Source organism: Trachurus trachurus (assembly GCF_905171665.1).
Source record: "Trachurus trachurus genome assembly, chromosome: 22".
Taxonomy (NCBI): Eukaryota; Metazoa; Chordata; class Actinopteri; order Carangiformes; family Carangidae; genus Trachurus; species Trachurus trachurus.
Genome location: NC_139907.1, coordinates 10,060,791 through 10,087,995, shown reverse-complemented (window position 1 = coordinate 10,087,995; position 27,205 = coordinate 10,060,791). Strand labels below are relative to the sequence as shown.

The 27,205-nt window shown below is 43.3% G+C and overlaps 1 protein-coding gene across 1 annotated transcript in view; it reads left to right on the top strand.

Moving 5' to 3' along the window:
- Positions 1 to 25,246, top strand: part of frmd6 (FERM domain containing 6) — a 30,984-nt gene extending 5,738 nt beyond the window's left edge. Inside the window, exons 2-14 of the mRNA XM_083998284.1 lie at positions 4,584 to 4,907; positions 5,457 to 5,547; positions 7,610 to 7,689; positions 10,898 to 10,974; positions 11,076 to 11,262; positions 13,010 to 13,165; positions 13,328 to 13,393; positions 14,057 to 14,125; positions 18,414 to 18,588; positions 19,533 to 19,841; positions 19,959 to 20,090; positions 20,373 to 20,464; positions 22,139 to 25,246. Coding sequence (XP_083854410.1) covers positions 4,809 to 4,907; positions 5,457 to 5,547; positions 7,610 to 7,689; positions 10,898 to 10,974; positions 11,076 to 11,262; positions 13,010 to 13,165; positions 13,328 to 13,393; positions 14,057 to 14,125; positions 18,414 to 18,588; positions 19,533 to 19,841; positions 19,959 to 20,090; positions 20,373 to 20,464; positions 22,139 to 22,435 — 1,830 coding nt within the window. The 5' untranslated portion in view covers positions 4,584 to 4,808 and the 3' untranslated portion in view covers positions 22,436 to 25,246. The remainder of the gene's footprint in view (positions 1 to 4,583; positions 4,908 to 5,456; positions 5,548 to 7,609; positions 7,690 to 10,897; positions 10,975 to 11,075; positions 11,263 to 13,009; positions 13,166 to 13,327; positions 13,394 to 14,056; positions 14,126 to 18,413; positions 18,589 to 19,532; positions 19,842 to 19,958; positions 20,091 to 20,372; positions 20,465 to 22,138) is intronic.
- Positions 25,247 to 27,205: the final 1,959 nt, after the last annotated feature.

Sequence of the window (27,205 nt, the reverse complement as noted above, 5' to 3'; positions counted from 1 at the left end):
GAATAAACAGATCTTTTGGCAGCGAATCAAGGGGGAAAAAAAGACCTGTTCCCACTCGGATTTAGTTGTTGGCACTATTTATACAAGCCGTGCCCTTTGAAAGAGAGCCCCTTTTAAATATTTCAGCAGGGGCAGCTTGTGTCAGCATCTGCATCCCGTGAAACAGGCATCCTTCCATATGATTGGTCGCATAAAATTATGCTGTATCTTTTCTGGTGCTGGCACTGGACTTTATGTAAATCTTTCAAGTAAATTCATGTTTTCATGATCACCCACTATGTACGTCTCAATCAAGACAGCAACAAAAGATGTAGTTTTGGTGTTATCCAAGAACTTGGTCGGAAGTCAGACTTTCCAACTTCCCTGTTGGCTGTGTCATCATAAACACCCGTTGAGGTCGGATATCCAACTCGGAAACTTAGAGGAACTTTCCTGAGCACCACTGCAGTCAGCTACTCCCAGTTAGGATTCCCTCAAAGTCGATGTTTGGGAAGTTGTTAGAAACTGAACCATCCACCCTCTGCATAACAAACAGACCTGGTGGTGACCAAAACTATGAAAACACTGATTAAAGAAGTTTCACATTTTATTTTCTCCAATAGTTTAGAGATTGAGATAACAACTCATAACTTTCTTTAAGTGTTTTGATCAGACTATATGATCAAAAATGCCCAAGATCTAAAAAGTTTAACCTAAAACTGTGGCTTAAAAGTGAGATTTGAGTAAATAGGAGATGATCGAAAGGCTCAGATGTGGATCATAAGCAGGTAAACAACATCAGGTAGGTAAAGAAAGTGCGACTCATGTACAAATACTTTTCAGCTCGAGATCAGGGATTAAAGCTGCAGGTTGCAGGATGCTGTCAGAGGAGGCGGCCTGTGGGCACATGGCGTTGGTGGCGGCGCTGTTCGTTGTTTGCATCAGGAATCAAAGGCCGCCATTGTTGGAATGAGAAGCAGATGTTAGCGAGGAATTCTCCTGACTGCAGCAGTTTTTTCTTTTTTCATGCTTGAGCTTTGAGCGCTGCCTCACTCCATCTCCCTCCCTCCCTCTCTCGCTCTCTCTCTGCTGTGTATATATATGCAGCCTCTTCCTCTCTCCCCTTTCTTTTGCTTTGACACATGCTATATACCTGAAGCTATTCTTAAATCAGCGTGGTGACAGCCTCCTTCAGTGGCTCGCTTCCACCTCTTCTCCAAGCTGGGGGAAGTTTTTTCTTTCCAGTAGTTGGACATGCATGGAGACTCTCCAGCTCTCTGATGCGAAAGCAATAAAAGAATTAGAAAGAAAAAGGTATAGTTGTGACAGAGGCCTCTATCTCTTTCTCTCTCTGTGTCCCAGTGTGGCGTTTGGTGTCATGCCTGTCTCTGAGGTTTGCCACGTTGACACTATCCCTGTTTCAGGCTGAAAGGCAGGAGGAAGCTCAGTTGGCTGCTCTTTGTGCGTGTGTTGCTTTAGATGGACTTTAGTGTTACGTCACACTTTTGCACGGCAGAGAAAAGGGGGATGGAAAGCAAAGCAGCAGTAATTTCATTATCCAGCGTTCTCTCCACTCACACACACACACACACACACAATGAGAGAGTGTAAGAGAATCCACCCTTTAATTTCACAGTGGACATTCCCTCTGCGGTGATGTCTCATGCGTGGACAAGACATGACACAACAGACTTTTCAACCCATCAATAATGACTACACTCAAGTTATGTCTGAATTGCATGAGACCGGCGTAGGTGTAGGTGTCCGCTTTCACCTCTTCACCATTTATATTCAACAATGCAATAAACAAGCCATAATGCATCCGTGCAAGTCGGGAATCATATTTCTGGCTGTAAATGCAACATGATACGATTTCAACAGAGCCTGCTCTCAAGGGCCATTAACTCTCCTCAGGAAGACATGGCTAAGCTGGATGTGTGAATGTTTCCACCTTGTGCACAGATTTGAAAGCCGGGTGACTACAGACCTGAGACGAGCAGTTCTTAAAAAGTCGTTTCACACCATTTGTGGTCTTAAATCTGCAAAGAAAGCTAATTACCTCACTATGGTGGTCTAAGTTCAGGTCCAAAAATACGCTCAGGAAAACTGTGGTGACTCCTTGTTGTTCTGATTTTGAAGATTTTACTTGTGATTGAGGCAGAATCAAAGAAAATGCTAGCCTAGAAATCTAGACGCACCCTAGCGGCAGCAAATATATTTGCTCAGCAGGTCCGTCTAGAAACGAGCCATAGGAACTTTTTGTGTTCAAAAACACCGTTTGTGTTCACCAATCACAGCGCTTTATCTGTTTAGAGAGTCGTTGGGCGGGCTTAACGCGACAACGACATACTTGCGACGGTGAAAAACATGACAAAATGGCTTTGGCAAAGGAATCGTTTGAATCGGCGTTGGCATCAACTTTGAAAGAATTAAACTTGTCATTTTCTTTAAAAGTTGAGCAAGAAACTGCACTGAAGTCATTCATTTCGAAGAAGGATGTATTTGGTTTTTTGCCGACGGGATATGGGAAAAGTTTAATCTAAGTCATCCTGCTCTTAGCTTTGATTAGTCGTAGCGCTACCCTATTGCGTGCAGAGGCAGTTTGAAAGACAGCCTTCATCCCGCCCCCTGGATTGAGCCAAGGTCTACCGGTCGTTGCCAGACTATACATTTTAATGATATAGTCTGGCTTGTCAGGCTAAGAAAATGCACCAAAACAACTCTGAACTGGGTGTTTTCCTGCCGCTATTGTATCAGTTCAGGTTTACTGGGATTATTCTCGCTCTCTGGCGGAGAAGTGAGTGATGTATGGAAGTGATCCAATTAGATGGATCTCACTTCTAATTAACCCCGCTGCCATCACACGGCTCAGCTGTACAGTAGCAGCTCCTGACATATGGTCATGGCACCAAGAGCACGAACTTACCTAGTGTGTGTATGTGTGTGTTCGTCCCTCTGCATGTTCATATGTGTGTGTGTGTGTGTGTGTGTTTGGACGGTGGTGTAGTGGTGTTTCAAGGTCAGCAGCGGTGCAGGGAGGCGTCCCAGTCATGGCTCATCAGCAGACTGTGCTGAGTGGCTGCTTGGCCGACACGCTGCACGTGCAATGACCAGCTTTAATGAGAAGTGATGTTGCATGTCAGCAGTACGTGTGTATGTGTGTGTGTATTTATGGCTGCTTTTCCCACACTGCTCCCTGTCTGTGCAGCAACAAAGCAGCGTTATATGTGGACAGCAGGTGTAGTACAAACACTTTCAATCCTCCAGTTAATGCTGCCGTTAACTGGCTTTGGTCCAGTTAAGTCCATGATTTTAGCTTTTCCGTCACTGGTTTAAACACTGTTTTCAGTTTTACACTCATTTTCTCAGCTTTTAAAACACAAACCAACAGCATGTCAGTCTTAAATCCACATTGTCATGTCATTGAAAAGTTGTAGGATGCTTTACACAGCAGTGAAACCTAAATTTTGTTTATAGTTTAGTGTGACGGTGGCTGACAAAGCCTCTTTAACACTTGTATGTCGTGCATAAGCCCTAAATTCTCTGCCCACATCTTTTAAAATGCTAATTGTTTTTTTCACCCTGTAATGTGAGCCTGCCCACTGCCCACCCTCTCTGTTTTCAATGACAACGTGGCTTCAAGGTGAGAGACTCTCAACAGGAAGAAGTGATAATCTGAACCGATTGTTCTTCAAATTCTTTTGTCTGGTCTGAGAGTTTTCACACTCCCCGGAGGTCTCGCATGTCCTCAGGCACAGTTCATGCCGAGAGCTGCTCCCCGCTCTCAGGACGACTGTCGAAGTAATTTCAGAAAGATAGAGGTATGTGGTTGCTAGAAAACAGGGGAAAACATTCCCACTGAAAACATATCTGTGATAAAGAGTCTATTCAGAGGAAAAGCTAACATGTTTTTCAAAGCAATACCACTGCTAAAGATAGGATAAAATGGTTAAGGGGACATTTATAATGCTTGTATTCACCTGTCGGCGTCCTCTGACTTGAGCTCAAAAAAGGTGAATAACAAGGTTGAAACACTCACATGTAGATTTCAGCAGAAAATAAAAAGTTCAACAACATGAGGAGTTCAAGAGAACTGACACAGAAGTGATGCCAGGAGGAAACCGTGAAGCTGCTCGACTCACATTGCCAACAGAATCAGACTGTCAGCGTCTAAAGCCGCGTTTGTACGTTTCTTCACAGCTGTTCGAGTCGAGCGTGTTGACATTTTTCTCTTTTATTTTGCTGTGTTGTGTTTCTGGCTTGTTACAATGCCCCCCAAGTTAGAGTTCACAACTGGTTTCTGTTGTGTTTTAAAGTCTGAAAGGGTTTGGTTATGACTCGGCGCTTCCTTCATGCCATCATTACACTTCATCAGATCCTCTCCAGACAGATGCTCACATGTTTTTCTGGAGTCGCTGACATTCCCCCGCACTGATGTCACATGTTCATAAACAGGACCGCAGCCCCTCTTTGGCTCTGTTTGTCTTTTATTTATCCATTTCCTGCCGCTTCACTCTTTTTTTTAAACGCTTGCAGCCGTCTCTTCCTGCTCATACTTCATCTAATGGTAACATCATGTCCTCCTCTGTTGTGTCTCTCCACAGTGGCAGGCGACAGCTCGTGTCCACATGCTCTGCCTTGTGAGCACTGCTTGGCCTGCTGAGCCCGTGGGTGCTGGTGCGTCCGTACTGGGCTGCAGCTGAAGCAGAGCGACAGTGACTGTGTCGTCGGAGGAGAAAGAGGAGGAGGAGGAGGAGGAGGGTCGTCGGAGGGGCCTGGAGCCCTGGAAGCAGGCGGAGGGGCCTGTGTCCTGTGCCAGCCACACGAAGATGAACAAACTGAACTTCCACAATAACAAAACCATGCAGGACCGCCGCTGTGTTTGTGTTTTTTTGCCCAACGATGACACGCTCAATGTCATAGTCAATGTGAGTAGGATGTTATCCGAGTCCGATGCTGCTTTCAGTGTTTGAAGAAGAATAAAAGTGTGACATTAAAGTGTAAAAAAACCAAGAAGGTTGATTACACTGTAAATATGAAGCCAGCTTAATTTATATGAGCATAGAGACATGAAACAGCTGTAATAGCAGCCTTGTCTGAGGGTAGACATACTTACAACTCTTCAAAAATGTCTAGTGGGGCTGTTACTGTAGCCAGACCAGCTGTTTCCCTCTTTCCAGGCTTTATACTAAGCTAAGCTAAGCTAACCAGTTTATGGCTGTAGCTTCATATTTAATGCACAGACATGAGCATCATTGTGTTGATCTTCTCATCTAACTCTGGTTAAGAAACTTAAATAAGATTTTTTCACTCTTAAACTTTTAAATTTCAGGGATTTTTTTTGTTTCCTGGCTGGTAGCAGCTACTTGATATATTAACATTCATGTTATTATATGTGTTTATGTGTCATGTGTATGGTTGCTAACAGATGATCTTGCAAAACAAAAACTAAAAGTGTGTCCTCTCGTCCTCCTCAGGTGAAAACTTTGTGCCAGGAACTGTTGGTCCAGGTGTGTGACCTCCTGAGGTTGAAGGATTGTCACCTGTTTGGACTCAGCGTTATTCAGAGTAAGACTTCTCATCTCACGGATTCATTGAGGGCAAACAAACGAAAACTTCCCACCTTCTGTATTGTTTTGTTCTGTGCAGTACACAGTTAACCTATTTTTCGTATTTAACCTATATATTTTTTTATCAGCTGAATACAGCTAGTGGGAAACTGACGAAGCCTCAGTTTTATTTTAGGATATTTACATTTTTCAGTGATTGGACAGCTTGTGGTCGCACCAGGCAAACAGTGGAGTGAAACCACCCATAAAAGAGCCACATAAAAACAGCGAAACCAGGAAGTTGTTTTCCTCAGACCAATAACTTGGCAGGACTCCGTCTCGTCTCAGACGCAGCATCTCTCACCCATCTGTCACGTCGGTCTCCAGGGAACCTGACCGCCTCGTCCTGACTGGCTCCCATTGTGCAAACCAGGACAGAGTTGTTTTGGGGGATTGTGTTTTTTTTTACGGTGACGAGGCTCGGCGAAGGTCGTACGTAGGGGTTGAGTCACCGTGTCTGTCCCACGGCCGCGGGGCAGACAGCGGGTGACAGTTGTGGGCAACTGCAAAGGGGAGAGTAAATTGCGAAGGCGGTGTTTTCAGACAGCTGGCCTCCACATGGGCCAATGGCGGCCCAGCAGGTCAGTTGAGCAGGAGCCAGTGGGTCTGATTGCGGGACATTCCTGGAGTGCTTGTCTGAACAGCGTGAAATCCCCAAGGCAAACAGAGGCCACCCACTCCCTGTGTGTCACCCACTCCCCCCCCCGACCACAGTGTCCCACAGACATGGACTCAAATACATCTGTGTGCCCTCGCTGTTTGGAGGATTCATCTCAGAAAACATCATCATGTGTACAGGACAGTGCGTTGAAGTCAGTTTATAAGTTTCCTCAGACAGCGAGAAAATATGTAAATGTTGTTTTCAAACAAAACCCCCTCCAAAATTTCACTAGTGTCGGCCTCAGGTGCAAATGCAAAAGCAAATATTTGCAGATTTATGGACTATTTGTGAGACAACACAAGACGTGTCGGGACGATGTCATCTCTGGCTCCTGAAACTTGTTTGATCAAGAAAATAATTATCGGTTGTCGCCCTCCGGCAGTTTTGGAATTGATTGCGTCAGTCTCGCTTATTTGCATCACCCCAAAGCTCATGTGACAGTTTTGCATTTACATATCTCTGTATATCTGTATACACACATCATCAACCAGATGATCTGTTGTAAACGATGTTCCCGTCTGTGGAAATTGACACAACAAAACCACAAATATTAAATCTCAGAAACACATACTTTCCCACTCCCCTCCCCTGCTCCACTTACATTTCCACCAATGCACAACCGCACAAATACTTCTCAATGAAAGTCTTTCACAGTGAGGTCTGTGCATCGGCCAGAGCAACTGGGATATTGTTTCTGGAAACAGTCGCGGCCGTTGAGTTCTTCAAATGTAATTTCTGGATTCTTTAAGCACCACAAACTAAATGACCTCAGTTGTAATGGGATGGCGGCAGAAGTCTCACCAGATAAAGCCGAGGCGTTTTAGGGAAGTGATTTGAATCTGACATGGTGCGAACACGGGATTAAACATTTTCATATTCAAGCGTTACTGCTCAGAATATATATACACGAGTCATGTAAACACACTTTAATAGAAACACACACTGGCGCTCTGTAGAAGAGCCTCGTTTCGTCTCGTCCCGGCTCCTGCTCGTCATTTGCTCGAGCTTTTCAACAGGTTTTTTTTTAAATTTTATAGAAGCTCTGAGTTGTCAGATCAGCAGGCTGCAGCTCTAGGAACAGCGTCACTTCAGGAGCAGATTAAGTCGTGACAGAGCGAGGTGAAGAAATGAGAAGGAGCACCAGAGGCTCCCAGTACAAAGGGAAGTGCAGAGGCTGTCTGAAGTGATTTCTCTGAGCCAGTCTTTGAACAGGGCTCATTCAGGGGGGGATTTCTCTAAGCACACCAAACATGAAGGACCCTATACATCCACACATACAGTACACACACACACACAGGCAGTGATGACGCAGCAGGAGAGGGTTTGAGCTAAACGTGTGTCTCTCTCTCTCCTCTCACAGATAATGAACACATCTACATGGAGCTGGATCAGAAACTGTCCAAATACTGTCCCAAAGAATGGAAGAGAGAAGCCAGTAAGGTAAGAAACGATGACGTTATAAACACGAGCAGAGGTCTCTGAGTTTACATGGAGTTTACAGGATTTAATAGATCCTCCACCTGGAATTTATAAGATTTATCCAAATGAACTTCAGCGTGGGGTCGATATAAAACTGTTTCCTCAAAGGCTTGTTCACCATTTTTGAACCTATAAATCGCAGATATATTTTTATATGCAACAGTAGAATATGACTTACTCAATAAAAAAATGTAATCCACTGGTTAGAAACTGTGTTGGGGACTAAAAACATACCAGGAAGTCACGGTTACAGCTCATATCTCGAAGCTGTTGTTTGGATGAGTTAAACAAATATCATCCTAACTAGTTAGCCTTAGGCTTAGTTTTCACCTCGCATGGTAAATAATTATCACCCACTTCCATTTATTATGCTAACAGACTAATCTTCTGGCCCGTGCTCAATTTGCCATTCACACAGGCACAAGAGAAAAGGAAAGCAACTAAACAAACTTCCTTTAATAACTCCTAACTAAAGTTATTGTCCTGAACAGAACCAAAAAACAACATTTTTATTAGTTTTAGTATATTTGGATCACAGATTGTTGAATAGAACTGAAACTGAAATCTACAATGACGGGATATTTTGCCTGTAACTTCTCTTATCTTCATGTCTATAAACTGACGGTAGATCAGCCTAGTTGGTAAATACAGATGTGCTGTGTTTGCTGACATCATGTCACAAAGCATCAGAGTGAACACTGAGGCTCATGGGATTTCTTGGTTTCCCTCATCAAACTCATCAAATACACAATCCAACAACTCCAAAACGCTCTGGTGGACAAGTTGTGACCTGCACATTCACCACGCTATGAGATAATAACAGAACGTTACCAGAAAGAGTTGTTTTAGAGTAGGGTTTCTCAACGGGGGTGGTACCGCCCCCTGGGGGGCGTTCTGAACTTTGTGGGGGGCGCTGGGAGCGTGAGGGCTGAGAGGGGGGCGCTCAGGCAAAAATGGGGGGCGCCACAACTTGGCCCCTACAAAGTTCATTTGAGCTCTACTTTTTCAACTTTAATGGTTTCCCAACTTTTTAAGTGCAAATAACCGACATAAATAACCTACTTTTCAACTGATTTAACCCGCAAATATAACACTCATAATGCGGGAAATTTCCGCACACGTTTCAACCCAACCATAGTGCGCACTACAGGTGCGCTGCGTCAGACGGTCTGACTTAAATGACACACACACACGTCTTTGTATAGTTTACCCATAGGCTACTGAATGAAGTTAGATGGATTTTTTATACCAAGTACAGCCAAACATTAGTGTAGGCTACAGGCTGAAGAAAGAGGAATAGCAGAGCTCCTATGACTGCTCGTCCCTGCGAGGAGCAGGTGACCCGAGCCGTCTTTTTTTTTTTTTTTTTTTTTATAGTGGCGCCGTCTTTACAGGTGAAGCACACGCACATGTCCGCCCGACTTTACCCGACAGGGTTTTCCTGCCGATCTAAGGTGATTTCTGGCCGCCACCTTAATAGTTACAGGGTGCATGTTGGGTCTTTAGATATAGCCTCTTGCACAAACACCCCGTTTGAAGAGGGAAGCCCGTAAATTACCAGCGGCGTCATGTCAATAGAAACCGAGGGGGCAGGTGCCCCCTCAGATTTGAGGGATGATTTTTTTTTTTTTTTTTTTAACTTACTTTACCTTACTTATTATTTTACCATCTAGCTATGATCAGTGGTCATACTGAGTGAAATGTATTTCAAATAATGTCAAAGTCCATCTCAAAAATACATCATTGCCTTTTTCCAAAAATTACAACCCCCCTCCTGTCTGATGGATGTGGTCTCTTCCGCCCTGACGCACACACGCGCACCTTGCCTGCATCAGTCCGTGCTTGGTGTAAAAAAAAAAAAAAAAAGTCTGTGCTTGGGGAGGGGAGCTACCTTCAATGGAAATGTGAGAGCAGTGTAACATTAAACTAGCTATTTCAAATGTTTAATCAAAGAGGAACTATGGAAGTCCGCTTTTCCGCTGTTTTGCTAGCAGTCCCTGGCCATGTGCATTTGTTTACAATGAAGCCACGAAAAATCAATATATGGTGGTGAGTGGTGAAATAAGTTTTTTATACATTCACCTTATTGTTCCACATTGTTAGCCAAGATAATGTTTCTGAAATTCAGTTTACCAACTTTTCGGTCCCCAGTTAGTGCCCAAAATAAGTGATTTGAGGGCATCCTCAAAAAAAATTTGCACGCACAATTGGACATTCTAGCACCAAATCAACAATCTTTTTTTTATTATTATTTTTTTTAACCGCAACATATGGTTCACGTCATGATATTGTTTGTATTTTGAGCATTAAAACTTCCATAGTCCATAGTTTTCTTTGTTTGATATGTCAAGAGACTTTTGGTTAAGTAACCATGGACAGCTCTGTCATCATTACCATCATTATGGGCCGTTTTTGTTCTAGAGACCTGTAAAAAATAAATAATTTAGGTCAAATGCTGGAAATTTGAAGTCTGCTTTTTGAAAATTTTCAAATCCCTTGTGAAAACACACCTTTGTCCTCCATCATGAGGACAAACTGTTTTGGTGCTTGAAATATGTTTACCAGAGAATAGCTTCACGAAAGCAGTGAAATATGAATAAAGTAACAGATAATTCTAGAAAACAAGTTTAAAGCGAAATTTTGTAACATTGTTTTTGTTTTTTTGTTGTTGTTTTTTTTTGGGGGGGGGCGGTCAGAGGATCATGGTATGGTCAGGGGGGCGTTGGTACAAAAAAGGTTGAGAACCACTGTTTTAGAGGTAAATGCAGAGACTGCTTGCCGAAAAACTGTCCCTGAAGGCAACGTGCATCAGCGGTTTTGCATGAATTTCCCTCTAAAACAACTCTGTCTGGTAACGTTCTGTTATTATGTCATAGCGTGGTGAATGTGCAGGTCACAACTTGTCCACAAGAGCGTGTTTTGGAGTTTTTGGATTGTGTATTTGATGAGTTTGATGAGGGAAACCAAGAAATCCCATTAGCCTCCGTAGCGTAGCTCTGAGCAGCTCGCGGCTCTGCTCCGCCGTTCTAAAAATAGCTTGCACCGACAAATAAAGGTAACGAACCTACTGCTATGACTATAGCGATTATGGCAATGGGCCAATTTGCCAAAATGTTGAACTATCCCTTTAAACTCTCAGTTAACAAATATTTCCTCTTGTGTTTTCCAGGGCATCGATCAGTTCGGCCCTCCAATGATCATTCACTTCAGAGCTCAGTATTATGTCGAGAATGGGAGACTGATCAGGTGAGTGAGGTTTCATCATCTCAGCTTCGGCGCCAGTTAACAACACACAGTCCGATCTGACTCTGCTCTCTCTCTCTTCTCTCTCCACCTGTCGCCTGCAGTGACCGGGTCGCCAGGTACTACTACTACTGGCACCTGAGGAAACAGGTGCTGCTGTCTCAGTGTATCCAACGGGAGGAGGCCTACTTCCTCCTGGCAGCCTTCGCCCTGCAGGCCGACCTCGGCAACTTCAAACGCAACAAGCACTTTGGGAAGTACTTTGAACCTGAAGCCTACTTCCCCCCATGGGTGAGTTCGCCTAAATCCTTGTGTGTCAATCAAAACTTATCAGAGGAAAAGAGGCGATTGAAGATGACTGCCTGTCGTCCTACACGCGCTCCTTTAACTCTTCCTGTTCACACCAAACCACATCTGCTCCTCCATGTCCTTCTGCACCTGCTCCTGATCGTGTGATTTTCTTTTCTTTCTTTTTTTTCAATATCACATATCGTCTCTGGCTCTTATTTACTCTGTGCACAGATTTTTTCATTGTCAATTAATCTTCATTTATTCTCAAAATGATATGATTGTATGATTTTACCAGAGTGTTGTCAGTTACTGTTACTGTATCCATCTGACACTCAAAGATACTCAAAGTTTACAACGATATAAAACAGAGAAAAATCACATTTTGAATTAAAGGTCAATTATCATTGCAAATCTTACCTATCAATTATTATCACTCTACCGTTCTTTTCAAATCCGTTTAAGTCAAAATAAAAATTCATGATGAGGTTTTTGGAGGCTTGTTACCCAATCATGGGAATATCTATATGTTTTTATATTTTACATCACTTCAGGTGAAACCGTGCAACATGTTAGTGATACAGTGAACACATTAGCGCATTAGATCGTAAAGGGATAGTTCAACATTTTGGTAAATTGGCCCATTGTCATAATCCCTATATTTTAGCAGTAGGTTCGTTACCTTTAATCGTTGGTGCAAGCTATTTTTAGAACGTCGGGGGCAGTTTTTCAGCAAGCAGTCTCTGCATTTACCTCTAAAACAACTCTGTCTCGTAACGATCCGTTATTATCTCATAGCGTGGTGAATGTGCAGGTCAAAACTTGTACACGAGAGCGTTTTGGAGTTGTTGAATTGTGTATTTGATGAGTTTGATGAAGGAAACCAAGAAATCCCATTAATCTCCGCCGTTAAAAATAGCTTGCACCGACAATTAAAGGTAACGAACCTACTGCTATGACTATAGGGATTATGGCAATGGGCCAATTTGCCAAAATTGTTGAACTATCCCTTTAAATCCCTTTGAATTTCCCTAAAAAAAACATGGATGACTGAAACAGGTCTCCACTGACGGAGACCAGATATAAAGTGCTGTATCATTGACTAGAGAAGTTGAAAGTACACAATAGAGGTTGCGTTCAATGTCCCGGCCTGCTGTGTGTACAGTATGTGGGTCTGTAGCCACCTGCTATTAATCATGCTGACCAAACACTTAGCAATAGAGCATGTGGGATAATGAGAACTGGGGCACAGGGTTTATTTTCGTCCCTGGAAGTGGCACATGCACTGTTTTTTTTGCACTGTTATTCTGGCCACATCGCCGTTCACCACCATCCTCCTCCATCCTCCACCTCCTCCACGGTTATGGCTGCCACACCCGTCTGATTGCCCCTCCACTTCCTGTGATTAGCCTCCCGCCGTCTTATCGCTGCTTGAAACCAGCAGTGACAGGAAATTGTTTGATGATGAGCGCTACCCTGCAGTAAATCCCCCCACACAGATTTCGGTGCTTAGAGAAAACTTACAAAGTCTTAAAGAGCCACATGCCACGCTTTTAGCACAAGTGTCTCCAGTTCCTGTCTCTCGCTCTCCAGGCCGACATCTGTTTGCCCTGCAGCTCGTAGCTTCATTATCTGCACCGGCAACGTGTGCAGCCGTTCTGCTGTGAAGAGTTTGCACAACTTTAGGGCAGCCAGGCCTGACATCTCTCTGCTCACTCTTTCTCTCTCTCTGTGCTGTGTTTCCACCCAGGTGATAGCCAAGCGTGGCCGTGAGTACATCCTGAGGCACATCCCCAACATGCACAAAGACCAGTTTGCTCTCACGGCGTCAGAGGCGCATCTCAAATACATAAAGGAGTGCGCGCAGCTCGACGACGTCACTGTCCACTACTACAGACTTTACAAGGTGAGAGACGATATTAAATGGAGCGTTTTCCAGCACAGTTTTGTTTCTGTCTGAGGTTGCATGTTAGTACCAATTGGCATACAAGCTCCTGCTGCTTTGTTTCATATTTAGATTTGACTCAGTCTTCTTATCACTGATGTTTGATTTAATCTCTTTCAACAGGACAAGAAGGAGGTGGAGGCGTCCCTCACCTTGGGACTGACTCTACGTGGAATTCAGATATTCCAGGTATGAGATTTATTAAGATGTTCCACTTTGCTTCCTGGTTAGATATATTATATTGACTTCCTGTTTTTGTAATCGGTGCACAACAAACTCCTGTGTTTTATCGAGTCATTGCTGTTTTTTTATGGAGAGTTAAAAGTTGCAGGCTGCGTTCAGACAGAAACCAAACCGCACGCCGGGTGTTTTATCGAGGCCGCTGCGGTCGCACACATCCGACGACATCATCCATCATCCGACGCACAAGGGGCTGCGTTTCTGTTTACCTGCCCGACATCAAGACGGAGCATAAACTGTTCGTCAGCATAATAACTTTCCAGAGCAGCGATATTATAAATCCCCGCGCTGCATTCATGGATCATAGGTCGTCGTCTCTAAATATTTTCTGTCTGTACACGCTATTATTGTCTTAAAAAAAGTAAAACGTCTATAATATGTGTTATTTTAGTCAGAGATTTCTGCAACTCAAGCAACATGACATAAAATATTCAGTTTTTTTATGTTTGTTTCAAGAAAACAAGATTTTTAGAGCTAAATCACAGACACCAGTTGCTCCCGTGTTGCAGCAGTGCTGTCGTTGTCTCTTTGTTGAATTTTTAATCAGTTGAAAAGAAGCCACACACTGCGGCTTTGATCACTGACTCCGTGTGTCTGCCTGTGTGTTTGCAGAACGTCGGCTCGGTGCGGCAGCTGCTGTACGACTTCCCCTGGACCAACGTGGGGAAACTGGTGTTCGTGGTGAGTGAGAAACATCGCCGCAACCCCCTTTTTTTTTTGTTGACACGAAGCTCAAATTCATTTCTCACAGGTCCAACTTCTTCTTTTTTTTGCTCATTTCAACGATGACGAAATCCCAACATCCCCCTGGCTCATGGCTGATGTTTGTAAAAAAAAAAAAAAAAAAAAAAAAGCCCAGCTCCTGCTCAGGGTCGTGGAAATTTTTACGCAAGCCTTCTTTTCTCCACACTGCTGTTTTATCTTGGCCCTGCAAGTCCGCTGGAACTAATCAGGGATTTAGAGAGACTTTCCCTACACACACACACACACACTGTATATGTGTTTTCCTGTAATCAGCAGCGGGGTTTTCTCCTATACGATGCGCACGACTCTTGATTTATCTATTGTTATCAACTGTCACTGTGCCCCTTTACAGGAAAGTCCTGTTAAGTCTCGTCTGACTCAGCCTGTCGGTACTTTGAACGCAGCAGCGGGTTAATTTGCTTCCATAGGGATTCTGTTATCGCAGCAAGGCAGAGAAGCTTGTTATATACGTTTCACTCTTCTTGACGGCATCATATTTTCTGCCAGTCGGCTATAAATCACAATCCAGAGAGGTCATTATTGCTTATCTCTGCCACTGCACGGAAATTAAAGCAGAAGTGAGTGATATATTGTGTTAATATAAGTCTTAAATAGTTATATCTTCCGACAGCAATCACTTACATAGAGTGTTTGGACTGAAACACGGGTCTCTCAGTCCCTCTGCTCTGCTCTGAGCCGAGGAGAAAACATTTATCGTATCCTACAGTTTTTATCCAATGAGGAGAGAGAACGGCATGCAGGGCTGTGTGTGCAGCCAAGGAACGCCGTGAATGTGGTGACGTAGCGACGAGGACTGTTATGGTGCGTTCAAGGAAACTCGTATTTTTCCGACCGTGAAGTGGTACCAGTTCGATCTGGTACGAGTTCACCGGTCGGAAGTTACGAGTGGCCGTTATAGTGACTTTCACCGGTAAAACAGGTCGGAAAAACACGAGTGGGTTGCCTGGAACGCTACAAAGTCGTAAGTTGTGACTTGAAGCTGTAATTTACGATTTCAAAAGCCTGCCTGGAACGCAGCATTAGCGAAAACGACCGGATCACTCACTTCTGCTTTAACTCGTTGTGACTCTTAAATCTGGACACTTCTTTACATTTAAAGGCTGCGAGGCCTCGGAAGAAACTTTTTGTCCCAGAGGGATGAAGTTTTCGCTCCAAGAGTGGTTTTTATTTTGGCGCATTCTCCGTAAAGACATCCTGTTTTCCTCATTCCTGTTTTTTCGGTGGTTTCCCTGCGACTGCCGTCTGCGGCGTCGTGAGAGTGAACCCGACGGTGGCGTGGCTGTGGTTTTTTTTTTTGCTGCAGACTCGAAGGGCCTTCTCGTGGCCCCGTCCCCACCCTTCTCCTCCTGAATAACAGGCTTTCTCCTCCACCCCACCCACAAGTCACGTCATCCGGCACCGCTGCCACCACGGCTGCTGCAGCTACGGCCGAGCGAGCCAGGGAGCGGAGCGGAGCAGGGCGGAGGGACGTGTGGGTCAATAAACACCAGATGTTGCAAAGGTTTCGGGGGATATTTTGGATGTGGGCTCCCGTCCAGGATGACTTTAGCTCGTCTTTGGTATGAAGGTTTTTAAAAGAAGGAGGGGCGGTGTTAGAAAACAGAGGAATTCAGTGTTTCTGATGCAATAAGAGGAAACAAATTTTGTATTTGTTCTTCTCTGGAGCCCAGGAGAGCTTCATGTGCTCCCTCTTGAAGCGCTGAGGTGAAGTCATCGTCCCCTGTGTCCTGTGGTGTGCGATCGAGGGCCAAGGGCTCTGACGCACCAGGACTCTGGTTGATGTTGGTGCTGTTGAGGGATTGTTGGATGAAACAGTTTTCGATGTGTGTGGCCTGTTGAGGAGAAAGAGAGAGAGAGAGAAAGTGGTCCAGCTGTCCTGTGCAGAGTTCAGATGGATCGACCATGTGTACGGCACGAAACCAGAAACTTCTCTAAGTGGTTTTCTGAACACCTTGTAATAACCTGCCTGACACCGGCCCGCTGCTGTTTATATTTGGTCTGGATTGGAATAGAGTTACTGTCAGCAGGGAGGCGGTTGTTTCAGTGTCTGTGGGTCTTGGATCATATTTGCTCCTTTTTAACTTTTTTTTTTTTGCATCAGAGGATGGACAGTTGAGAGGAGGAAAGGTCGTGGGGTCTCAGACGTTCACACAAGTGTCATTAATCAAAGTCAGACCGCTGTGTCACTGCACAGTTGGAAATGTAAGGGTTAAATAAAATGTGAGTTAACGTTATAGACCCATACCCATAAAATTTGAGTTTAATTATCCTGAATGATGGATGTTGGCTCCTGCGAACCATCCACCGTTTGTTTGGTTTCTGGCTCCTCTGTGTTATTAGACACCGACTTGGACAGATTGAGGAAAAAAAAAAATCAAAGTCCCATAATTACATTTTAGATGTTGACGTCAACTGGTAATTAAGGTAGCTCTGATATGACATGAACCAGGCAGCAGCAGCCCGCAGTTATCTGACTGACTCTGCTGCTCAAAGAACCTCGGGAACTGAAACTCTGAGCGATTCATCCCGTGTGGAAACTTGTCGTCATCAGCGTCGCTCTCCTTCATCCATCACCGCTGAGACTGTGCGACGGCGTGTCAGGGCCATTGAAGCTTAAAAATGTAACTTTAAAGTGTCAAACTCAAAATGTTCAAGTTTCAGGTCTCAAATTTTTTGACATTTATAAAGTCACACGTTTGTGTGGAAAGGAACTTGAAAATGTGTGTGTTTTTTTTACACACTGCACTTTACTTTTCAGTTTTGATTGAGCAATAAGGAAATACTTTTTATTCATTTTAGCCCAGAATCATCAGATCATTACGGTGCTTTTGCTCTTCCAACCATGCAAAGTGTAGAGATCTGTTTCTTGCAAACCTGTGACTCTATAAAGTCAGAGAATATCTTAGTTTATTGCATAAATTGGTTTAGTTTAGTTTAGTTTATTAGTTTATTATGTCGAGGACAATCCCAATTAATTAACTGTATCAATAACAGTAAAAAGGGCCAGCATGGCTAATATCCTGCTGTAGTCCCTGGCCAGATGACTAAAGGCACCCTAAAAAAACCAAAACAAACAATATATTACAGCACATTGATTAAAAAGAGAGAGTTAGGACAGCTAAGGGGTAAGAGAAATCAATAAAGATAAGAGAGAACAGTGGAACATTATACTACTTCCTGATGTAAACGTAAGACTGCCCTGACGAACCCTGAGAATACCAGTGTACAGTTTGTTAAGCTGAGACGAGGTTTCAGATGGAAAAGCATCACTGGGCAGAGCAGAGCAGCCTGGCTTCATGCAGCTGTGCCCTGTGTTGACTCACCCACCTGGCTGCTGCCCAGTTTGACTTGAGAGTTTTACTGGTGGCCACTAGGAGCTGCAGAGGGGCAGTTTGAGGTTAAAGACAAACACTCGGCTTTGAGGGATGGAAGAGAATATTTCTCCTTCGCTTTCCCACCCAGAGTTTTTCCTGCCAGTCCCTGGGTTTAGAGCCGGAAATCTTGGACGCCTCTGCTGCCCAGAGAAAGTTCCAGAGGAAAGCCGCTGTCAAAAAGCTGTCAGTTAGTTTTTTTTTTATTTCCCTCCAGCACAAAGTTGAAAATCTATAATGTGCATCCCAACCAAATGCAAAGGTTTTAAACAAACTAGAAATCAGCTGGTTTCTTTAAAAGTGTCTGGATAAATAATGTTCAGCTCTGGTGCTGTGGTCAGAAATGTGCAGCTCTTTGCGTTTTCACAGGCCCTAAACCCGCCCCACCGCCTTTGAAAGTCCAAACCCTCGCAGAAATGTTTATAGGTCCGTATTGAAAACAACCCCGCTGACACCAGAGACAGCTGTTATTGGGTCGAGCTTCTGCCAAAAGGCGCGGGAGAAAAAGCACAAACCCCACCATTTTAGTTTTTCCGTGTATTCAGCCAACATGTCCTCTCCCTGGAAAATCATCAAAACTGCCCAAAAAGCTTTGTTTCACTGTGCGTATGAAGAAATGAGAAACAGATACATGAACCGATTGTTGCATTTTGGCCACCGAGCGGTTTTCAACAGCCTTCGTTCCACTTCCACCTCCTCTGAGTTTTGCCTTTGGGCCCCGTCCGGATCTTTCAAATGCACATTCCTCCTTCATAAGCTTATAATATTAACTGCTGTAAATCAGAGTGGTGTAAGTAACATTCGTCTTCTTAATGCCCCCTCTGCTCTCTCAGGGGAAGAAGTTTGAAATCCTCCCTGACGGTCTCCCCTCGGCCCGTAAACTCATCTACTACACGGGCTGTCCGCTGCGCTCACGCCACCTCCTGCAGCTGCTCAGCAACAGCCACCGGCTCTACATGAACCTGCAGCCGGTCCTCAAACAGGTCCGACGACTGGAGGAAAACGAAGGTATTTTCCAGATATTTTATACCCTTCTCGCCATTTCCTTGTGCTTTCATCCCCCCGTGTGCCAGAACACAACAACATTAAAGCTGTTAACACTGAGATTTTAGTGCTGGTTAATGTTTGCGACAGCAGCTTAAAACTCCTCGAGGGAAAACTAACTTCCTGGAGTCTCTGTTTGTGGAGATATTGAGTTGAGGAGAGTTTTTGTGCCGCTGGTGGGTGGATTTTTGTTTTCCAGAAGTTTTGCTTTACAGCTCATAATTTAAAGGGATAGTTCAACATTTTGGCAAATTGGCCCATTGCCATAATCCCTATAAATCATAGCAGTAGGTTCGTTACCTTTATTTGTCGGTGCAAGCTATTTTTAGAACGGCGGAGCAGAGCCACGAGCTGCTCAGAGCTACGCTACGGAGGCTGATGGGATTTCTTGGTTTCCCTCATCAAACGCATCAAATACACAATCCAACAACTCGAAAACGCTCTGGAGGACAAGCTGTGACCTGCACATTCACCACGTTATGAGATAATAACAGAACGTCACCAGTCAGAGTTGTTTTAGAGGCAAATTCATGCAAAACCGCTGATGCGCGTTTCCATCAGGGGCAGTTTTTCGGCAAGCAGTCTCTGTATTTACCTCTAAAACAACTCTGTCTCATAATGTTCTTTTATTATCTCATAGCGTGGTGAATGTGCAGGTCACAACTTGTCCACCAGAGCGTTTTGGAGTTGTTGGATTGTGTATTTGATGAGTTTGATGAGGGAAACCGCCTCCGTAGCGTAGCTCCGCCGTTCTAAAAATAGCTTGCACCGAAAAGGTAACGAACCTACTCCTAAAACTATAGGGATTATGGCAAGGGGCCAAATAGCCAAAATGTTGAACTATCCCTTTAAGACGGTATTCTGAAGTGTATTCATTGTAATAAATGTTCAAATGTGTCTGGTTTCAGAGAAGAAGCAGTACAGGGAGTCGTACATCAGCGATGCCCTGGAGCTGGACATGGACCAGCTGGACAAGCGCTCTCGGGCCAGCGGCAGCAGCGCGGGGAGCATGTCTCACCACAAACGCCTGTCTCGCCACTCCACGACCAGCCACGGCAGTTCACACACCTCCGGCATCGAGACGGACAGCTTCAGGGCCCCGGGTCAGGCCCCGCACCGGCCCCTACGGACCTGCAGCTCATCCACGACCAGCCACGGGAGCTCGCACACCTCCGGCATCGAGAGCAGCGGGAAGGAGCGCATCCTGGATGACGATGGTACGAGTGCAAACACCGCACCAGCTATTCATTCTGCATGAAAAGAAAAAAAACTGTTTTGGTTTAGTTTTGTAGTTTTATTGTGAGATGTAATGATTCAGATGTTTGTTCCTGCAGAGATCGAGATGCTGGTGGACGACCCCAAAGATTACGAGGAGCTACACGAGATGGCTCTGGACCAGGAGCTGTGCATCCACATCACTGAGGACATGTTGACGATGTCTCCGGATCAGACCAACGGATACTCCGGTACTTTTTTCAATTTGTCACTAGAAGCCAGAAATATCATAAATAGAGACATTTACCCCTCTACAGCTGCACTTAGTGTCTGGAGACATAACATGAAATATGACGTTTAGTTTAACAACACTGGAAGTAAAGAACAAGATTTAAAACCTGAGCCTTGGACACTTAATGCAGCAAATAGTCATAAAAAAAAAGCATCAGGCGAAGTAATAAACCCTGAGCTGAACTCGTGTCTAACGCTGTTAAATACTGCAAGTAAAACATCTTCATCCTTTTTCTCTCCAGGACTCATCGTGAAAGACGTCAGCTCCTCCACGTCCAGCTCCTCCGAGACCGTCGTCAAGATGAGAGGACAGAGCATCGAGTCTCTGCCACAGGTGATTCAAAGTTCAATGCATAAAGCTCACAGCAGAGTTTGCACTACTTTTTAAACACCTAAGATGTTTCCTCTTCAGCAGTTTGTCTGCAACGTTACTGGTTGATGTAGCAACATGAAGTAAATGAATGAATGATTGACTGATTGATTTATTCGGATCCCCATTAGCTATGGCAATGCCAAAGCTATTCTTCCTGGGGTCCAGTAAGTAAAGTAAATTAATGAATGAACGAAGGAATGAATGAATTTATGTTGAACGAACGTGTCTAAAATGAAAAAAATATATATGTAAAAACAAAAAATAAACATATAAGCATCATCAAATCATAATATGCACAAGTTTGGAAAAGGAGTAGGATAAAATAAATAAATAAAATTCCCACCCCTTTCTACTCATCATGGTTTATGTATCTCTCTACTACATAAATATCCATATCAATAACATATATACTACATACATAAAAATATTTAAAACATATGTACCGTAAAACTTCAAATAATGGCCGAGTCCCAAATTGCCGCCGGTCCCAATTAACCGCCGGGTGTAGCAACATATTTTTTATATTAAACGCCCATCCCAAATAAACGCCGGGTCAAACATTGTTTTTCTGGTTGCCAAAAAATATTCTATGCAAATATAGCGGCTGTCTCGTGACGTTAAAGACGGCCGAGGACCGACGAGACGTCAGCTGGTTGCTCCTGCCCGGTCTGTCCACTCCTCTCATCCGCACTTCAGCACCTGTCCTGGGCTGCACAGTGTCGGCTCGGCTCGCTCCTCGTTTTAAATGACTTTTAAAAGTAGCGTAAACAGCCTACTGTTCTCTCTCTACTCATACGCGTATTTAGTTAGGCTATACGTTGCATTATTATTAGTTATAGGCCTACTTCATTCATTCAGAAAAAAAAAAAAAGGACGGTGGTGCGAGCCAACACAGGTGCTGAAGTGTGGGAGAGGAGTGGAGAGACTGGGCGTCCACAGGGTTTTTGCAACTTGCGGCGGATCAGAGAGGGCGGAGGACCGTGGTAACTGTGCGGGCCAGGACCGCGGAGGTCAGCGAGAGAGAGAACAAGTCTGCCCTGGCCGTATTTACAGTAATGCCTTGAGAAACGCACGTATCATTCCACCGCCGCCTGCCGCCACAGAGTGAAGCCTCTTTCCCCAGAAGGAGGTCCAGGTTGAACACTATTAATAAACGCAGGTCCCAAATAAACGCAGGTCCCTAATAAACGCCGGTTGATTTGAGCGATTTAAGCAAATAAACGCCCGGGCCCTTATTTGGTGTTTTACGGTATATACTACATAAATATCAGGTTCAGTTTATTTCATGTCCCAAGGGGCAGTTTGGGTTGCAGTTCGTAGGATCACATAAAGGTAAAAACATAAGACATAGAAACATATAGTGACATGGAACACGCATCAGTATAAATAACAATGTAAATAGCATGTGCACTGACTGTGATCATATAAGAAATATAAAATATAAGAAATATATACACTGAATAGGATAAAAATCCAGGATAACACTGTTAAGAACCCAGTGGTCAAGTAAAGTGCATCAGATAAAGTGCAATCTCACAAGGGGGAGAGCAAAACACATCCCCATCAACACAGTGAGTTCAGGACTAAAGAAGATGCAGCATCAGATATTTGATTTGTTTCTTTCCTCCCTTGCAGACGTCCGCGTGCAGGAAGCCCGAGTCTTCGACCGACCGCCACAGCCAGTCCCTGGACGACGTCCGGCTCTACCAGAAGGACTGCCTGCAGTGGGCGGAGCTCTGCCAGGACACGGCCCACAGCTACACGTTCGGCTGCGCCCAGGAGCTGAGCGACGGAGGCGGCTACCAGGGCCTGGCCGACCAGCGCGCCGGCATGCTGGCCGCCGAGCAGCACCCGTCGTTCCCCATCAAGAGAACCAACAAGTACTTCTCCCTCGACCTGACCAGCGACGAGGTCCCGGAGTTCGTGGTGTGAGACGGAGACGGAGATAGAGACGGAAACGAGGCGACCTCAGGGTGACCGACCGTTTCACTCCTCCGTGTCAGATGTGGAGATGTTTCAGCCCTCAGGGAACGAGACAGAGGAGGAGCGTTTCTATTCTTAGCAGCCAACGGAAGGGACGAGTAAAACCAGCAACAAGTCGGCTTTGTCTTCTGTTAACACACAATATATGAACAACGAACAACAGAGGACAACGGCTGAAATAAGAGATTTAAAGAACAAACAACGGGCTCCAGTTGAACCTGTGTCTTTAAAATAAAACCCAAGCTGCTCCCCCCCATTGTGAAAGGAAACTAAAGGGATCATTTCATCTTCAAAAACAAAGAAAAGAAAAACATTTTTAATGAAATCTGTCTCCTCCAAACTGGTTTGAACATCATCATGTTGTGTTTTCCTGCTCTGTGATGTCATAAACCGACTGTGTGTGTGTATGTGTGTGTGTATGTGTGTGTGTGCAGGTAGTTTTGCAGCAGCAGACACAGACACACGGCCGAGCATATCAAAGACTTTCTGTGAAGGACACAAAAGGACAAAAAATCACTTTGAGCTACGAACCAAAGACAAGAAATGACACGTTTCTGCGTCCACGTCGCTCCTCCTCGCTCCGTGACAAAAAAAACATTTCAGAGTCACGGTGGGGAGGGAAAACCGACCCATAATCCTTTGAGCCAGAGCGGCCGCGGCTCCTTCTGTCTCACCTCTTCTACGCCACTTCATTTTACCTCAACAGGAAGTGCAGTGTGCCAACCCCAACTCCCCTTCCCCCTCCTCTACTCCCCAACTCAGACTGGACTGTTAATCATGTGAAGACACACCCGACGTGCCTTCATCACACTATGCAGGTGTCAAACCGTCGCCTTGACAATCACACACTCTCTCACCTTAGTTATATGTCTTTAAAGGTTTTTTAAAAAGCCATCACAGTTTTATTTCACACGCTGACAGATCAAACTCCTGATACACGATCATTAACAGCAGAGGATCCTTCCTGACTGCTTCATGTCCTGTGAAATAATCCAGCCCCGTTTTCCTGGGAGGAATGAGGTCACGTTAGTTCCTACAACAAGTCCCGACTCGCGTTGAGTTTTTTGCGGCCACAGAAGCTTCCCCTGTAATCTAGACTCAAAATGGAGGCTGTCGGCCAAAACAAAGCATACGTTATAATGTCTTCCTTTTGATTCTTGTTGTTTTCGTCCGTCTTGTTTTGTTTTATTTTGAACTGGAAATTGTTACACTTTTCTTTTTTTTCTTTTTTTATTTCCCATCCTGTCGTTTTTACCTGACATGTTGTATTTTTGTACGAGTTGTCCAGACTTCTGTTATGTTGAACAGTTATTTTACGCATGGTTGATGTCATTCAGTATTACCACCACATGTATGTGACAGTATTAGGGACGTGTGCGGTGGCTCTGTGGCTCTGAACCAGAGAGGCTGGTTACATTGATTTTTTTTTTTTTTTTTTTATCTCGCAGTGAAATTCAGGAGAAGTGTAGCCTGTGGGAGCTGACGGGATCTGTTACCACCTTTTTTATTACTCATTAATCACATCTCAGATTTGAAATACACTACGGTGAATGAGGAGGATGGGTTGTTGCAGGTTAAAACAACACAAAATGTTTTTACTCATTATTAGTCGCATAGCTAAGACTCAAAGTGCCGCAGTTACAGCTTTAAAAAGAAAACTTTCTTTCCGTCTGATTTAAATCAATGTCGTTGCTTCTTTTTTTTAAGATACAGCCATAATATGTTTAAGTTCTCTGTGGTGAAAACACTAAAGATTTATTTAAAACACTGTTTTACTCACGTTTGAATTTGGTAGAAATGACTGCACTGTAACTTTTATCATGACAACAGAGTTACATTTTGATTTGAGAATGAACTTAAGATGATTTAAGTTTCATCTACAGCTTTCCAGGTGGCTCAAATCATCAAACACCAACAAAAACACTAAAAAGATGTAAAAGAAATAGTTTGACATTTTTGGAAATATTATCATTTAGTCTTGAATGATACCGCTCCAAATATAAAAGTACAGAGCTAGGCTAGCTGCTTCCCTCTGTATCTGAGTGTGGGTCTGACTCCAGACCACAAAGTAAACACGCATATTTCATAAAATGTCAAACAGTTTTTCTAAAGTTGAATGAAAATGGTTTTTAAAATGTCATTCCGCAAACAAAAACAGCAAACAAGGAGGTCGATGTGCAGCCAAACTTACATCAACATGCTAATTATGTTGAAAGCCAAACTGTATGATAAGCTGTTCGCTTTCCAAACATATGAAATACGTAGTTAATTCGTTTTTGAGTCATCCCAATACACACAATACAGCATCTGAACACCATTAAAAAAGAAAAAAAGAAGATATGTGTTGCATAACTATTACAGATACATGAATTTGATACTGCTACGTAATTAAAAACAACTATATTTCTTACAGTTTGTTTCTTTCACTGTTTTACACATAATTATTTCTACTCATTAATGGTAAATGTCTTAAGTCATATTTTGATGGACAACGACAATGTGTCTTATATTAAAACAGTATGTGTTAAGGTACATAGCCATACAGTCATAACCCATGTCCTTAAAGTCTTCATCATTTGTTCTAACTTTCTTCTGACTTCGATATATGGTCATACTTACACTTTGTAAGAGTCTGTATGTGTGTGTCCATAATCCTTTCTGTGAAAGGATCTCCCTTCAGGAAAACATGAAAGATTTTGTTTTTCTCACCCTGTACTTAAAAGAAAAAAGAAAAAAAAAAAAGATTTGTTATGATGAAGTCTGGTCCGTGCCTTCTTGGTACTAACGCCCTCAATATCCAATAAAAAGGTACATTTATCTACCAAAGCTTCAGTGTTTTGTGGTGATTTTTTTTAACCAAGTGGTGACGATTTTCATTTCTTGTGCTGTGAAAAACAACAGGATGTGACAAAATATATAGAGAGTCAATTAAATATGAATACATTTCCTATTTGTCATCCTCATTTAGATTTAGATGAGTCCAAACTTTTTTTATCCAATAACAAACACAAAACAGCAATATGCCATTAGAACATACATGAAATAACACATAACATTAATCTGTTTAAGAAGTTTGATATTTTATAATAATGAATTATTTGTATAATATTAATACACAACATTATAATGTTGGTCCTGTACCATGTAGCTACCCCCAGTGTTTCCTGAGTCTGTGCTGCCCTCTGGTGGTGTCGCATTTTCACCTGCATGTGGCCACTTTGGCCTGAAGGTGGCAGTGTTGTCTGACACATGAGACATTTGATGAGTTGTCTGTTCTTGTCCACTGTTGTTTCTCACAGTCACATGATCATTTATTTATTTATTTATTTATTTTGTCATCTGAGCAGCAGGATGGAGGAAACACTGATATTTAAAATCATCGTCTTTATTCAAAAACAAAGTCTAACTGTGCGTTTTGCATTAAAAGACGCCGTCCAGAGACAAACTTGACTTGATGCTGATCAAACACACCTTGTCCTTGTTTTGTGCTGCAGCCGGCCTCGTCCCTGAGGTGAAGGGAAACCTTGGCTCCTTCCTCCTCCTCTTCCTCCTCATAAATCTCAGTGACACTACCGACCAGGCTCTGACTCCCGAAGTGCTGAATTCATCCCTGTTCGTTCACATTGTTAAACTCGTGTCCTTTGAGTCTGAAGCTTAGATTGAAATGATTACCTCTGCTTTTCTTTTTCTCTTTCCCTGTGACTTGACACCAGTATTTGATTTCACTGTCTCTGGTAAAGCTGAGAGGAGAAATCTCAACAGAGACTCTACAGTAAAACGTCTGTGTTTTTGAAATTGAACTTATTATCCAGGATTGATCTCAAACTCTTAACTCTTTGAATGATGTTGTGAGATTTGGGGCTACAGTTTCCTGAAGTGGATGGGGAAATATTAATTCACATATGATTTTCTCAAGGTCTGTTTGTTTGTTTTTCCATGTTACATTCAGTTTGGATATTGGTAACATCAAATAATCAATTATTCAAGCTCTAAAAGATGCCAATATTTAGGCTGTGTGTTAAAAGTCTTTATTAAAAGTTACATGTACAGAGGATCTCAGATACAGGTGCTGTGTTTAGGTTTAAGGCGCAGGTGTGTGCAGGTGTTCTCAGCTGGTCAGTTAGGTGGATAGTTTGGCCCCAATAATCAATAGGATCAACTGATCAGCAGTGGTGTCTGTGACCGGCCTTATTATTGATCATTTATGCATTTTTATCTCTGTACAGTGTATTTACTTCACAACTGGTACTTTTGAAATTTAAATATTACATTAAAAACATGATCAAGTTTTTAAAACTGCAGAGTGATTGTTGAGAGTAAATGTTTCAAGATGTATCTAAAATGCGCTGTGATGGATGTATGTTTTTACAGTGAAACCAAATGCAAATCTGTATTTTATTCTATTCTCTAATAGTAATTAAACTGATAATTTCTGCAAAAGAGATGTTTTTAACTCAAAATAGCCGTAGCGATTTGACAGTGTGTCTTGATTTTGTAGGATTTTAAATTCAATTGTGAATTTTTACATTGTTTAATCAAATACTCAGATCCTTTTCTTGGATTAAAGTTAAAGTCATGTAGTCAAAAGTCGACTGTAATTAAAATATAGAAGTATTAGGGTTAGTGGTTGGACACGTCACACTGGAGAAAGCCTCTGCTCTGAGGTTGTGTTTTTTTTTGGGATCCAACTCGATCCATCAGTGAGATTTGAAACCAGAT